Source organism: Solanum tuberosum, unplaced genomic scaffold (genome assembly GCF_000226075.1).
Source record: "Solanum tuberosum cultivar DM 1-3 516 R44 unplaced genomic scaffold, SolTub_3.0 scf00008, whole genome shotgun sequence".
Lineage (NCBI taxonomy): Eukaryota > Viridiplantae > Streptophyta > Magnoliopsida > Solanales > Solanaceae > Solanum > Solanum tuberosum.
Genome location: NW_006238934.1, coordinates 3,296,873 through 3,313,308, shown reverse-complemented (window position 1 = coordinate 3,313,308; position 16,436 = coordinate 3,296,873). Strand labels below are relative to the sequence as shown.

The 16,436-nt window shown below is 35.4% G+C and overlaps 3 protein-coding genes across 3 annotated transcripts; all 3 read left to right on the top strand.

Moving 5' to 3' along the window:
- The first annotated feature begins 1,966 nt into the window (after nt 1-1,966).
- LOC102592619 (myosin-binding protein 7) lies at nt 1,967-6,742 on the top strand. Its single transcript, XM_006339126.2, has 4 exons — nt 1,967-2,143; nt 2,915-4,557; nt 6,129-6,175; nt 6,355-6,742. Exons 2-4 carry the CDS (start codon nt 3,157-3,159, stop codon nt 6,455-6,457), a joined length of 1,551 nt encoding a protein of 516 aa, XP_006339188.1. The 5' UTR covers nt 1,967-2,143; nt 2,915-3,156; the 3' UTR covers nt 6,458-6,742.
- Nucleotides 6,743-7,429: 687 nt separating this feature from the next.
- Nucleotides 7,430-10,319, top strand: LOC102592275 (F-box protein At5g06550). The gene is made up of 2 exons (XM_006339125.2): nt 7,430-8,843; nt 9,878-10,319. Exons 1-2 carry the CDS (start codon nt 7,552-7,554, stop codon nt 10,116-10,118), a joined length of 1,533 nt encoding a protein of 510 aa, XP_006339187.1. The 5' UTR covers nt 7,430-7,551; the 3' UTR covers nt 10,119-10,319.
- Nucleotides 10,320-10,803: 484 nt separating this feature from the next.
- Nucleotides 10,804-16,124, top strand: LOC102591275 (calcium-dependent protein kinase 20-like). The gene is made up of 8 exons (XM_006339122.2): nt 10,804-12,097; nt 12,286-12,429; nt 12,532-12,684; nt 13,614-13,729; nt 14,048-14,215; nt 15,056-15,280; nt 15,440-15,553; nt 15,649-16,124. Exons 1-7 carry the CDS (start codon nt 11,239-11,241, stop codon nt 15,521-15,523), a joined length of 1,749 nt encoding a protein of 582 aa, XP_006339184.1. The 5' UTR covers nt 10,804-11,238; the 3' UTR covers nt 15,524-15,553; nt 15,649-16,124.
- Nucleotides 16,125-16,436: the final 312 nt, after the last annotated feature.

The window sequence follows — 16,436 nt, the reverse complement described above, 5'->3', positions numbered from 1 at the left end:
GGGTATATATGAGCCACTTTCATAACGAGGGGTATATCAGCTCTAAATGACAAAGTTGAGGGGTATATCAGACCCTTTTCCCTTTTATAAAATACGTGTCAAATATATAAATTGTATATGTTTATACTAAATGCTAAATATGCATATACTATTCGGTCTGTCATATAACCATTGTAGTGAAAAATGCATATTTAAATTATGAATATGTTTAGATGTAGATGAAAAAAAAACTACAAATATGACGCATTATGATACTAATATGCATATCTATACACAATAATACAATATGTGTATTTCAACCATATTGATAAATAAAATTGATCGAATTGCGTATTTTTTTTTATATATTTCAATATAATCAGGTAGACACCATCAAAGATTCAGCCAAAATAATTATAAGAAATTCTTCATTTAATTTAACCAAAGTATTTAATTAGTTATTACTTCAATATTAAAATTAAATGAAAAGAAATAATTAGAGAAAACATGGCCCTCACTAGGTAAGGATTCTGTCAACCAAGATCTCTAAGGATATGAAATTACTCCTTTTTTTAGTTAAAGAAAAAATAGTCAAATACCTTTTGAGGATTTATTTTGCTTCATATGAAAAAAAAATCACCTGTTTTTAATGGAAAACATGTAGTCAAGAGTATCTTCATCCTTATCCCAATCCTCACTTGGATATAATCACATTAAAGTATTATATCATATAATTAAGTGTGCATTCACTAATTGTTTTTCAATTTTTTTGATATGATCTAAAATTTTGATAACACAATTTACTTAGTAAAAATATATCGGGAAAACAAATTTTATAAATGATATATTACTTTGATCACGTATTCTTCATTCCTCAACGCAACTCATTTCACCCCAATCCCGTAAACAACATCCTAATCAGTCATCACCGTACCCTCCTAACTAAACCTACAATTATGGAAAACATGTATTCAAGAGTATTTTTATCCTTATCTCAATCAATTATTTGGATCTAGATCAAGAAAACAAATTTTATAAACGACATTTCACTTTAATCGTATGTTCTTCATTTCACAATGCTACTCAGCCTCACCCTAACTCAGGAGCCCCTCATTTCCATCATCATACCATTTTGAATTCATCTCCTTAATATAATATTTGCCTAAATTATATATAAATACCTTTAGAATAATTTTCTTTTTCACATACCGAAAAGATAATAAATAAAAGCACACACTTATTTTCTTTTTAAAAAAAACATCTTTTATATATATTGAAGAAACTATAAATATACATAACTAATAAAAGAAAATAAGAAACACCTCAATTTTGATTAGTATATTTAGTGTGTGACATATATTCGTCTTTCAATAGAATTGACAAAGAAAAAAAAAAAACAAAAAAATTGTAGATAAGAAAAGTGCTCTTCCTTAAAATTTTAGTAGATGAAGTATTTAAGAACATATACTAATAATTATTAATGACCAATTTCTTAGATTATATCAACACGTATATATCACTTCTATAGATAACAAATTTATCATTTTTTAAAATTTGAGTAGATGGAGTATTTAAGAACATATACTAGTAATTACTAATTGCCTAATATCTTAGATTATATCAACACGTATATATTACTTCTCTTTATATCGTTCTAATTCTGTTAGATAATCAAATATCTAACAATGATAAAATATTATTCAAACATTAGTACGCGGTTTCAGTTACTACTCTCCGTAAAAACCTCTCAACCAAAATTTCCCTTCTCTAGCTTAGCAACAATAGTGAAATTCCAAAACTCACCCCTTTTCTTTTCCTCTCTAAATCATCTCACATTTTCATCTGTTAAAAGAACTAGAGAGAAAAGAAAAAGAAAAAATAATCAGAAAACAGTTAACAAATTTACAAATTGGGGAAACAAAAACAAAAAAATACACAAAAAAGGGTTTTCAATTCCCTTCTTTTCTCTCTCCCACGTTTAATTTTTTTTCTTTTTCCCTCTATCCCTCTTTTTCTCTCTCTATCTCTCTATTTTTTTTCATTCATTTTCCCTCGCTTTCCTCGATATCTTCAATTCTCCGGGAAGCTGGAACGATAATTTCCATTTTTTCCGGGAGAATTTTACCTCCGTTTCTCAGCTACAGCTATACCGTATGATTTTCAGGTACCTTAATTTCATGATCGTTTTTTTTTATTTTTTTTAAAATTAATTTATATGTGTAAATGGATATATTGTTCGTATGTATGTGCATCGATTTGCATTTAGAGGATTGTGTGTTTTCATACAAGGAAAATTGATCTCGACGATAAAGGATGCATTACAGCTTGTTTGGATGGTTGTTACCTGTTGTATTGAATTGTATTGTTAGTTTGAATGCAATGTTTGTTTTGATTGATACCGGTTAAATTCATTCGTTAGGTAATGACGAGAATTTTCATTTTGCGTAAGGATTGATTTGGTGTGATCATTGTATATTGTAGGTTTTATCGTTTCAGATTGTTGATGTGCGATATTATGTAAGGATGGAAAAGTATATGATGTATTCAAATATTATACTCCTTTAAATAATACAGTACGGTACAATACATTACTTTATGAAATAATACGTAACAGCCATCCAAACAGAGTAGGGATACAACCATTTTGTTTTGGGTACAAGGCTCTGCTTAATTTATGTGAAATGTGTAGTTTTTTTCTTTGAGGAGGGTGGTGATGTAGAATTATTTTTGTATTGAATAAAATGTGGAAATAGATATGGGCATCAACATTGGCAGGATAAAGCTAATCTTGGCCTTGGTATTGCACATAGCAATCCATGTATTAATTATTGTTGGTGTCCAGCTATTTATTTTTTTTGGAGTACAGCAATTTGAACTTAGCTCTAGGGTATTGTGCCTAGGATTGGAATTGAAAAGAATGTGGGTGTTTTTGCAGGAATGTGTATTCTGTGTTGCAACTGAGGGAAGGAGGAATTCATCCTATGTGAAGTCGAGGGGTATACACATATACATTAACATTTTATCGAAGATGGAGGGATTGAGAGCTTGTTGTATAGGATTAATCGTCTTTTAATTTGTGATATTTCTGTTATTTTTTCCTGCTTTTCTTTTATGATTCTATTTGAGGAATCAATTTCTGAATTGAGGCTGGACGATTGATTGGATGTGCAATAGAATATGGATTCTCAAAATTCACCCCCGACGACCAGCCAGGTCAACTGTTGTTACTGCGGGTGCAGCAGTTGTTCTGCAATGAACAGGTCCTATTCAGGGACTTGGCTCCGATCTGTGAAGCGAAAGTTTGATGAATATAATGAGAATAAGTTTATAATCCCAGGCTTTGTCTTACCTCTAAATGCTCGTATTGAAATTGAAAATGAATGTACAGCACTTAGGGAAATGGTAAGTAAGCAACAACACACAATTCAGGATTTAGGTGCTGAGTTGGAGGAAGAACGAAATGCATCTTCCTCGGCGGCGAATGAGGCCATGTCCATGATTTTGAGGTTGCAAGGAGAAAAGGCAGAGGTTCAGATGGAATTTAAACAATTCAAGAGGTACACTGAGGAGAAAACGGCGCATGATCAGCAGGAGATTATGGCGTTGGAGGATATATTATACAAGAGGGAGCAAACAATTCAATCATTGACTTGTGAGGTGCAAATGTATAAGCATAGAATGATGAGTTATGGGCTAACAGAATCTGAGGCTGAGGGTGATTGTGAGACAGAAAAGGGCCGTTTTAGTCGGAACAATAGTATCTCCGAGACTATCAATGGGCAATTCGAAGTTCCTCCCTTCGATTACCCTCCATTGAAATGCACTATTAATGAGAATCAAGTATACACAGAATTTGATAATGACACTGTTGATGTTGAGAAATATGCATTTGAAGAGACCCCACGTTCATGTGACCAATTGCGCGATTTGGAGCATAGGATCAATCAATTGGAGAGGACGCCAAGAAGCACAGATGGGGATCTTTTCAAGAACAACATACTTGAAAAAGTGATAGTTGGTCATTCCCCAAGGAGGAATAGACATCTTAGAAAATTTTCAACTGATAGTGTAGGATCTCCCTTCATTACAAATAAAGAAATTAATTCAGATTTCATCTCAGATTCTCCAAGATTTGGTGGAAGTATTAGAAAAGCAGAATATTCACAAACAGAAGAGCGTTCAAACTTGAGGAAGGTGGATAATTCATCAGAAATTGGAGATGACATGAGTGACCGAGTTTACACAATTGATTCTGTACATCAGGGGGCTGGATATAATGGTGTGTCAGAACTCAAGGCTTCAGCTGGAATGGTTGACGACTATACCCCGAGGGATTCATTAAATAACACAGATTTTGGAGATCCAGAGGTCACAAAGTTGTACTTTAGGCTCCAGGCACTTGAGGCTGACCGGGAATCAATGAGACAGGCTATGATTGCTATGCGGACTGATAAAGCACAGGTGATATTGCTCAAGGAGATTGCTCAGCAGTTTTGCAAAGAGATGTCTCCAGCCGTGAGAAAACCTGCGAAGAAGACATCTGTAATTGGGAGCTTTTCATGCATGTCTGTATTCAAGGTATGGTATTAATCTGTGTTAACTCTATGGTTTGCAGTAGCTTGATTTTCTCAGTTATGATGATACTTATGGTCTTTGTCCAACGTGAAAGCACGAATTTTGGGTTATTGGCTCATTGCATGGACATTTAGAAGCAATTTTGTGCCAGTAAACATATACTCCCTCCATTTCATTTTTTTTTAAATCTTAGTTTGACTTGACATTAAGTTAAAGAAATAAACAAGACTTTTGAATCTTGTGGTGTTAATCTAAAAATGTGTGTAATGTACCAAAATGCCCTACTGTAAGTGTTTCTGCATGTGATGTTTAAGATTTCTTTGGGTAATCTAATATTGTTTAAGATTTCTTTGGGTAATCTATTAATGCCAAAGTTATGTAATTATACAATGTATTAGAAAGGTTGATACATAGAACACTCTTTTGTCATTGTGCTACTTAATTTATGTGCTTGAGTTCTTGTTGCAATTATCTCAAAACAAAAAGGTTTGAGTTCTTTCGAGTGATTTATTTCATGCAAGATGGTGATTTATTTGCTGCACTCTGAATATAGTGCTGTGAGAATCTGTCTTCCCATTTCTTAGCTTTCTTCTTGGTGAGACTTTGGGGGCAATCTTTGTAGTAAGCTGCTTTGTGTAATGAGATAAACCATTTAGAATTTAGGATGATGAATAAAACATTTTCTGCTGAGCATGGAGCGAGAGAAACCTTCGGTCACCTAAAAAGGAAAAACTGAGAATGAATTGGGTTGTGTCTCTTTCTGAAACCTCTACTGGACCTTGAGTTAGCTTTTGTGGTCATTGTCTTTTTCTTATTGGATCAACTATGAGTGAGGTTTGGTGTGGCTTAGAGCTGGTGTTTGGAGAAAATTATGTTTAAGATGTTTCAATTAGTTTAATCCAAGTACACTTAATCTTCAATCAAGTCACCAGATAATATCATAAGAATTAGTGTCTTGGGCTTATGTCTAATCAAGAAGTCCATTCTCAAATGGGAAGAGCTGTTCCTAACCCATGTAATTCGAAAGTTTTAGCAGAATCACATTTCAAATGGCAAGTAGACAGATTATTTTGCAAGGTCATTATGACATCACTTAGATCTTGATGCATTTTCAAAGGCATCTTCCCGTATAGCCATGTTTGTCCTTATGGACATGGATAGTTGACACCAAGCTCTCTACTTTAGTTACTTTGGGTGGGCCACTTGGACTCTAAACAAATGGGCTAGAACTAATTGTTTATTTCCTGTGAGGAGAAGGGGTTCTAGGGTCAAAATATCATAATTACCATTTGATTTTTCTTCTATTACATTGATGACACTAAAAGTGAACATGGTAGACCTAAAATCATGTTGTTAAGTTGTCCCAAAGGACCTACAATCTCTAGAATCAATGTGGACCTAGCTAAGAATCATATATGGGGTAATAAATAGCAAATCAATTGTTTTATTCTGACTTCAAAATTTCTCATTCTCATCTTATTCCGTCAATCCACCTTTCTTATTTTGCCTCCTGTTTCTGTGTTGTCTTCTGATTTATACGTAAGCTGATTTATCTTATTTTCTTTTTTATTCAGTGGGTCACATGCTTTGTTTTATGGAGAAGAAAAGCACGCAGATGCAAGTGAGTTGATCATTGCAATCCGGTTTCTTTTCAATAAATTGTTTCTATACTGCTTCAACTTCCTACGATTCTCTTACCTTAGCAAAGAAAGCAACAACCTATTTCCCTTTCTGTCTGCTTGAGTTTAGTTGTTTGTTTGAGCAATTTTTAACATTCAATTAAATCTTGATACTTGTTAGGTACCCATTTGGATCGTCGACCAACAATCCAGGCTTGCTAATGCTTTTAGACAAGGGACCTCACGTGGGGCAGTGGAGATGTCTGATGAGCACGCAGGTGTAAAACCAGCTCCTTGTAGTCCACACCGATCACTGAAGACTGTATCATAAACGTCAGTACGAAATGGATTGTAGTCAGATTGATTGCTTTTTCATTTTACTTTCTTTCTCCCCCTTGTATTCCTTGCTGCTGCAAATTGTGGGTTCACTCTGCACTGTGTTCTTCCGCTTAATTCATGGAATTGTAACCTTTGGCTGAACCAGTGTCATCGAAAATATAGATGTTCCACTGCCAGTTTGGAACTTGTGAATAATTGTGATCAATATGGCTTGTTTGGTTTCTACTCAAGGTTTTCTTTTTCTTTTTTCCTGTATATTACAATTTGTGAATGAATTTTTTCTCTTGTTACTTTTTTTTTTTTTTTTGTCAATCAGATGTAAGTGCTTATTGCACTTTTGTATTCGTTGTCTAAGAACTTCTCTCTTATTCGTCTACTACGACGTGTTAATGAATTGCTCCTGCTTGAGCTATTCACTCCAACTTTGGCGTTAATAAGCACGTAAACATTCAAATACGATGAACAATCACTCAAACTTAGTCTTAGCTGTCACTTTAACTTGTATCTATTGTGTCACACCTCCAAAATTTATGTGTTATGATAGTATTGGGACTCGGGAGTTCGTATTGGGATTTGTTGCACTTGAGTCGAGAGTTTTGAAAAAAACAATCTCTCTATTTTCACGAGATAGTAGTAAAATCTGCCTATATTCTACTTTCCTCACAACTCACTTGTGAGATTTTACTGATTATAGTGTTGTTGTTAGTATTGAGAGTTCATGAGAGATTGGTGATGCGTTGGAGGATTTAATTGTCAATCGGAATTAAATTAAAATGTCTATAAGTGTAATCTCAATGTTGAAGTAATTAATTGCGAGTTGAAGTTAAGTTTGAGGGTCTTTTTTATATAGTATGCCTATAAATAAACATAAGAAAAGGGAAAAAAACACACTATAAATAGATCAGGTTTGGCTGCATCGAAGCGTTGTACGTTCTTAACCAGGGTAAAGCCCCCTTTGTTTTTGCAGAACTGCAAATACTACTCTCAGTGAAAAACCTCAAGGCCTTGGCGGCTCAAACTATACTTCTCAACTTCAACAATGCTGGCTTCCAAGAGCTTGTTATTCAAGCAGCAAAAACGAAAGAGAAAAAATGGTAAGATTAAGAAATCAAAGAGAATTTCTGTTTCTGCAAAAGAAGAAACGGTAGCGGAACCATACCAAATAGCACCAGAAGAAGAAGAAGAAGAAGAAGACGACGAAGGTTTCAGCTTGAAATCTTCAGCACAATCAGATTCCTATGGAGTTCAGCCACTTGGGAATCTTTATTTCAACCCATCATCTCATAATTCAAGAAATACTGGTCTAGGTAATCTTCAGACTTTAACTGATGAGCTTGTTCTTGATATTTTAGGTCTTTTGGAAGGTACCCATTTGGGTATTTTGTCAACTGTAAGCAAAGGTTTCTATATTTTCTGTAATCATGAACCCCTTTGGAGGAATCTTGTATTGGAGACTTGTAAAGGTGGGTTTTTGTTTAAGGGGTGTTGGAGGTCTACTTTTGTTGGTGCATATAGGCCTTCATTTCCAGTTTTGAGTTTTGGTTTGAAAGTTAGAGACTTTTATTCTGATTACTTGTTTCAGAGTTGGTTATGTGCTAATCTTGAAATGAAACCTGAATGGCTAGAGAGGGATAATATAGTGAGGAGGAAAGGGATTTCTCTTGATGAGTTTGTGATGGATTTTGAAGAACCGAATAAGCCGGTTTTGTTAGAAGGGTGTTTGGAGAATTGGCCTGGATTGGAGAAATGGAATAGGGATTATCTGATTGAGAAATGCGGGGATGTGAAATTTTCAGTAGGGCCGGTGGAAATGAAGCTTGAAGACTACTTTAAGTACTCTGATCAAGTGAGGGAAGAAAGGCCCTTGTATTTGTTTGACCCAAAGTTTGCAGAGAAAATTCCTCAATTAGGAAAGGATTATGATGTCCCGATGTACTTCAATGAGGATTTGTTTAGTGTTTTGGGTAATGAGAGGCCAGATTATAGGTGGATTATAATTGGACCTGCAGGGTCTGGCTCGTCATTTCACATTGATCCAAATTCTACCTCTGCTTGGAATGCGGTAACCAAAGGATCCAAGAAATGGATATTATTTCCCCCGGATGTGGTGCCACCAGGAGTTCATCCAAGCCCTGATGGTGCAGAAGTAGCAAGTCCTGTTTCTATTATAGAATGGTTCATGAACTTTTACAACGCAACCAAGAATTGGAAAAAGAGACCTATTGAATGTGTCTGCAAGGCGGGTGAAGTTATCTTTGTACCTAATGGATGGTGGCATTTGGTCATCAATTTAGAGGATTCAATTGCCATTACCCAGAACTTTGTTAGCAGGTATGCTACTTTTGTCTCCTATATTTCTGTCACTTGATAAAATTTGATATTGTTTTCATGCTTGCTGACAAATTATATGTACTAGTTTCCTTAATAGCATGTAATGGTTCTGTTTTATAAGGAGGTGGACACCAGAGGTAAATGCAAAAGTTCACTATTGGTTTAGTAGCTGTAATTCAATATCACATATACTCTCAGGTTAAGCTCATTAACTAGAAAAACGAGCTCATCAACTCACGAAAGTTTGCTTGTTTAGGTCTTTTATCACTGTAAGCCTTTCCTCTCATATGATAGTTTTGGATAGACCACCTTAAAGCTTGACATGCTTTTACTGATGAAAGACCTAAACAAACAAACTTTAGTGAGCTAATGAACTACTTTACTCATTTTCGTAGTATGGGATTGAATGTTTGTTGTGGGCTTCTTTTTAAGAAAAGATACATCTTTAGTGTTCTATTCTTTCTCCCCTTTCTTCTAATCCTTACATATCCTAGTCAGGATTAATTTAGTCAAACCACGATAACCTTATTACTTGAAGATTTGTTCTCAAACGCCAGATGCATAATCATGCTTAACTGAATTTTGCTACTTCATAGTGAAAGAGTTTTGATGTTGACGCCTATCTGGGAGAGAAAGTTGTATCATCGTTTTGCAGCCTTAATTATGCAGTTTTTCTTGAGCTATGGATAAGACGATATCTTACCTAGACATGTAATGTGATCTCTTTTGTAGCTATTACTTTCATTTGCATCTTCTTGATGCCTTTTTTTTTATTGCAACTGCTTGCTTCATCTAAAGAAGAAAACTTTCCTAGACAACACTCTGAGCACTGGACTTGTGTCTGTTTAGGATCACCACTGATATTTTCTGAGACAACTCTCTTCATCCCCTCGTGTGTCTGTTTAGGATCTCCTTCCCGGTGTGTCCATTTAGGATCTCCAGTGAGTTTGGAGAGGATAACTGTTTCAGAATTCCCTTGCTCGGTTCAATATCTATTTTTTGTTGTATTTTTCAACTGTCATTTCGCCTTGCAGGAGGAATTTAGTGAATGTTTTGGAGTTTCTAAAAAAGCCAAATGCTTGCACTCTTGTGTCTGGAACAAGCGACAGAGTCAATTTGCACGACAAATTTAAGAATGCCATTGAAGCACACCTTCCTGGTACTATTGATGAGTTGACTCTGAAAGACGAGGAGAAAAAGGCGCAGCAGAACAAACCTTCCTTCTGGGAGTCGGTCACTGATTCAAATGCAGGCGTTTTCAGATTTTCTTTTTGATGAAAGGCCAGTGATGAAACCTTCACCAGTTAGTCCCGAGGCGCTGTACTTTTACCAATCTTCTGAACAAACAGATGAAGCTGCAAGAATGAAACTAAAATTTTGTTTTCTTGACAAGAGGGATTATCAAGATAGTTATTGACATTTTATTCATTGATCTTGTATGCAGGGGAGATTCAATATACCATTTGTTTTCATTAAGATTAAGACGTTTCAATCTATCTCAATTTGAATGATTAAGATGTTGTCCCTACGTCTGAGTACCGAATGATAAGACTCTTTGTTTTTTAACATTTCAATGTGCATAGTTTTTTATATAGGTCAAAAATACCCCTATACTTCTGATAGCTTTTTCTATGTATTCTACTTTTATTAGCCTAATATAAACTTGTAATTTAACTAGATATAATTCTAGCATTCACATACATAAGGCTAAGCAAAAATTTGAAGTTGACGGTTTTAAACTTGCCATCGTGACAAAGCTCATTAACTTTGAGGTAAATTTTGTATTTGTATTAAAAAATTATTTAATATCAATATACAAAAATAATTATGGCTTGGAACTCATAAACTTATAACTCATTTTAGTTGTTAGATTCGCAATACAAGATTCATGTTATATTTAATGGCTTTCTTAGTGCAAATAAAAGGTCTATCGAAAGAAATTCATATGATTCCACTTGGCTCGTCCCACAATACCTAATAAAAGGCCTATGGAAGAAATTTAGATGATCCCATTTGGCTCGGCGTATGATATCTAATATTGTAGCTCCGCCCTCGTTCACATACAAAGTATTTACGTAAGCGATAATAAAACATGCATGCATGAAAGAAAACTTCTAACGGATTGATCAAATTATCATTTCGATTTCTCTAACCGATCCATCCATATTTTTCTATTTCCTCAACAATTTCTCCCAATTTTTTTTTAATTCTAACATATTTTGTTCGATTCTTGAATTTAGGCCGAAATTTCAGATTTTGATATGTTTTTTTTTGGTTTAATCGAGTGATTGGTGGAGTATTTAGCAATTCGGGGCTAAAAATTTAGGGTTCTATTGAATTTATAGTATAATGGTATTGGAAATCGAAAAAGGTTGAGATTTTGATTTTTGAGCTAATGGGGAATAATTGTGTTGGACCCAAATTGGCTAACAATGGGTTCTTACAATCTGTTACTGCAGCTGTGTGGAAACCTAATCAGTCGGAGAATTTACCACTCCCAAATGAAGGGGAACCTAATTCAGAGAATTCGGTTGATTCATCGAAAGGCGCGGTGGATAGATCTTGTATTCAAGGTAATCCACCTCCACATCTTATGATAAATGTTGATACTAAAATGGGTGTTAAAGAGAATAATGATGTAGTGATTGCTAATGATGTTACTGTTACTGATAAGCCCCCTGTGGAAGGGGTGAAACAGAACAAACCTACTCATGTTAGGAGAACGTCGAGTATTGGGGTTCAGATTGAATCTGTTTTAGGACGAAAAACGGGTAATTTGAAGGAGATTTATAGTTTAGGGAGGAAGTTAGGACAAGGGCAGTTTGGGACGACGTTTTTATGTTTAGGAAAGTCATGTGGGAAGCAGTATGCGTGTAAGTCCATTGCGAAAAGGAGGTTGACAACTGAGGAGGATGTAGAGGATGTGAGGAGGGAGATTCAGATAATGCATCATTTGGCAGGACAACCAAGTGTGGTACAGATTGTGGGGGCGTACGAGGATGCTGTTGCAGTTCATGTTGTAATGGAGCTTTGTGCAGGTGGGGAGCTTTTCGATAGGATTTTACAAAGAGGGCATTATTCAGAGAAGAAGGCAGCTGAACTTGCAAGAGTAATAGTAGGTGTTGTAGAAGCATGTCATTCCTTGGGTGTTATGCATAGGGACCTGAAACCCGAGAACTTTCTATTTGCTGATCAGGAAGAGGAATCAACTCTGAAGGCCATTGACTTCGGATTATCAGTGTTCTTCAAGCCAGGTATTCTCTTGAAAACACAATTTCCTGAATACTGGAATTAGCACCAACCTCTAGTCTGTCATTTATCTGGACCTCACTGGTTATTCATAACAATAGGCTATAATTATTATTTCCAATTCATCTTTTTCCATGGATGCTTTACTTCTATTTCTTTCACCTTATCAAGAATATAAATCTGGTACATCCAGGTGAAATCTTCAATGATGTTGTTGGAAGCCCTTACTATGTGGCCCCAGAAGTGTTGCGGAAGCATTATGGTCTAGAATGTGATATTTGGAGTGCTGGAGTCATTATTTATATACTGCTTAGTGGCGTTCCCCCATTTTGGGATGGTAAGGTTCTTTTTTACTTTCTTCCATTGTGATTTGATCCTATAGACCATGAAGCAAAGATGAAGACTATTTTGCCTATGAATTTTGATGTTTTTGAATCAGAGACGGAGCAAGGAATATTTGAACAAGTTTTAACAGGGGAACTTGACTTTGCATCAGAACCCTGGCCTGCTATATCAGAAAGTGCAAAAGATTTAGTCAGAAAAATGCTGGTGAGAGATCCCAAAAAGCGGTTGACAGCTCATGAAGTTCTTTGTAAGATGCAGTATTCACCATCCTGATCTTTTATGCTCTTCTCAATGTTGTGTATGTTTTCAGTATTTGATGATAATACTTCTTGTCCTTTCTCCTTGTCCGATGAATCACGTAATTCTTAAATAGATTTTCAACTGTCTTGATATGCATATAGAGTCGTTTTTATTATAAAACTTAAAGTTCTTTTGGTACTTCTGTTCAAAAGACATCCTTATTCCTGTTGTCGTAAAAGTCCTGTTTTACTAGTATCGCCCATGTCATTTGAAGTAAGATGGAACAACACTTACTTTTAATGACAGTAACTGGAGATGCTCAAAAGGTTTAGATCTTGGAATATGGTTGCAGTCAGTGGCATTACTTGCTTTTCCTGATGCTATATTAACGAACCAGACGTATTTAAGTTCTTTCATTTTCGCCTATACATCATTTCATGTGCATGCTACGTGTAAGAAAGGATATGTAAACGTCAATTTTTTTCTTCGGACTCTTGAAAGCAGATAATTTAAAGGTTTTTTTTTTCCGAAAAAATTAAACCAGTGGTATCTCAAACCAAGGTCTTGTGCAACTTAGTGTTTATAAATTTGGAGTTCAGCCAAATTGTTGACTGGTTGAGATTTGAGACATGTAATTAGAGGACTTATATTCCTAAGAATAATATCTTCTTAACTTTTTTGGGTACATATGTTAAAAAGGGTATACAAAGTGAATGATTTCTGGCTTCTATTTGAGCTTCTTTTAGAGATAGATTAACAGAGAGAATGTGTACGGGAGAGCTAATGGAAGAAGCAGTTGTAAATTGGTTAAACCTGAAGTTCTTGACTTTATATTTGGTATGAAGGGCGCTATCATGTCTTTCTGTATATTTGCTTAAGAAAGTACAGTAAAATATTTTTTACTTGAATGACAAGTATGTTTATTGCCTATTTCAGGTCATCCATGGGTTCGTGTTGGTGGGGTTGCTCCAGATAAGCCTCTTGATTGTGCTGTTCTAAGTCGCCTCAATCAGTTTTCTGCAATGAATAAATTAAAGAAGATAGCAATCAGAGTAAGTTATTCTAACTTTTCAGATCTATGGTCACTGAGTTTACCCAAGTCATGGCATTCATTGAATTTCTGCATAAGAAAACGTATGAGAATCCTTTCAACAAAGAAAAAACCATGGCTATCATCTAATAGTTTTTCCATTTTATTTCGTAAGTGGAAGATATGTGGTTATTTCCTATTTATACACAGCTGTTCCAGACTTATATACATTTCTCCCTAATTTTAAATCAGGAACAGGAGAAGGAATCAAACATATTGCAGTAACAAGTAATACTGGTTTTTAATTGTTATGCCTGAGCAGTTCCTATTTGCATTTTAGGTAATTGCTGAAAGTCTGTCTGGAGAGGAAATTGCAGGACTGAAGGAAATGTTCAAAATGATAGACGCAGATAATAGTGGACACATTACGCTAGAAGAACTGAAAACGGGTTTGGAAAGAGTGGGTGCCAATCTGAACGATTCAGAAATAGTTAGTTTAATGCAAGCGGTAAGTATCTGTATGTTATGTTCAAGAGCATTTTTACGCACATTATATACAGCTTTAAATAGCATTTAGAACTATGATCGGCTTTATATGTCACACCAGTCTTCTCTTATTGGACGCGTAGATTATTAAATTGTATCACCTGTATCCTTTAGAAGTATTATTGACTAAAGGTATATAGGTGAAGTCGAAATCATTTACCTCTAAATTCAACTCAACACCCAAAAGAGTGGAATAGTTGGGTTGTATACACTGGGATGCTGGTGATGGTTTGTCCAAAAGGGTCAAGGAGGAGTAGGACTGCTTCTTCTTTGATTCAAAGTTGATATATTTTGGATTTGACCTAGATCAGTTAAACGTAGATTTGAAAGGGAATTGGGACTACAGCTACAGACATCTCTGACTTACATTCCTTTGTGAATTGTCAAAATAATACTTATCAACTCTGAGTCTATAGCACGTACTACAACAACAATTACAACAACATAACCGTGTAGTCCCACAAGTGAGGTCTGAGAGGTAGTGTATACACAACCTTACTCCTACCTTGTGAAGGAATCTATATCACTTACTCTTTTGTAATAAGATCTCATAAATGGACGGCTTTTAAGCAAGAATGTAATTATAGGACATAAGTAATTTGAACCTAAAAAATAGTAATCTTGCATAGCTAAGATTTGCATTGTCAACGTACTGGAGAACACATGATCATTTTCCTCAATGTAATTAAACTGTTGAATACTTCTGCGACTGCTTGATTTTGTTTCCATTCATATATTCTTAACAATAAATTTGTCCAAAATGATCCTTACAAGAAAGAACCTTTCTGTGTGGAAAATTCAGGCAGATGTTGATAATAGTGGTACCATTGATTATGGCGAGTTTATAGCTGCTATGCTCCATCTAAACAAAATTCAGAAGGAAGATCACATGTATGCCGCTTTTTCATATTTTGATGAAGATGGTAGTGGATATATCACGCAGGATGAGCTCCAAAAGGCTTGTGATAAGTTTGGTTTAAGCAATATCCCCATCGAAGAGCTTATGCGCGAAGTTGATCAAGATAATGTAAACCCTATAATTCTCATCTTCAGTGTTCTTTTCTCATTTCTTGCAGATGTATAATGTTCATAGTTAAACATAGGAACATGATAAGATCATAACGTTCATGGATTAGGTAAGAAGAAAGCTCATATCAATTTGTTCTTACTTATTTTTCTTTTTCAGGATGGACGCATCGATTACAGTGAATTTGTAGCGATGATGCAAGACACTGGCTTTGGTGACAAAGGAAGCAAAAGTGTGTTGTAAAAATTGGCATTCACTAGGCCTTAAAGCTTGGTAAACTTGATGCTAGTGATAAAACATATACTACTTGTGTATTATCATCCACCTTAGTACATGAAACAGAAACTTGGATTGCATTTACTTTGCAGGATCAACAACCATAGCTGCACGGAGTACGATAGAACTCCTCGGTACGGTCACTCGGGAAGTCCATCCCGAGGGAGACTTTGATACAATTCTTGCGAGAGCTGGAGAAGCGTCTACGGGTAAAGCACCGTATCCATGTAACTGCTTTCCATCTACGCTCCGCCATCCATTACAAGTTTAGGAACCTAGGAATTATCGCACTCGCACTTAAAGGAGGAGGACTCTTCTCTTGCTCTGCCAAAAATGCTTACTCATGGTCAATGGTGCAGTTGATGATATGATTCTGTACTAGTTTCCAGGCATACACCAACCATACATACCACTTTCTCGTTTAGGAATTTCTCAAGTATGCTGTAAAGATTAGTCAGGCATTGTTATTACATCTAAACAAGTATTTGAACAAAAAATCAGATTGTGTTGTGCTGTAAAAATTAGTCAGGCATCAGAGAGGAAAGGGAAATATTGTATCTTCTATTTATTTGCCTATTTCTTTCTGTTGAGGAAACCGATGTTCGTCTAGGCTGTGTTCCATTGAACCTGTAGCCTGAATGGTTTGTATTGAAGTTGCTCCTGCAGGATAATCCAGAGCTTGTTAGTTAATTGTCTCACCTTTCTTGTGAGTACCTCATTTTTAGGGATCTTCTTGAGATTTTTAGACTTGATTGCTATAACTTGCTGACATGGTGATTTAGTTCTCCTTTGGGAAGATAACTTTTTGATATTAATGAACCATAATAGTTGCAACTGTGCTGAAAGGTGTATTGTTATTGCTTCAGCCTCAGTAGGGGAC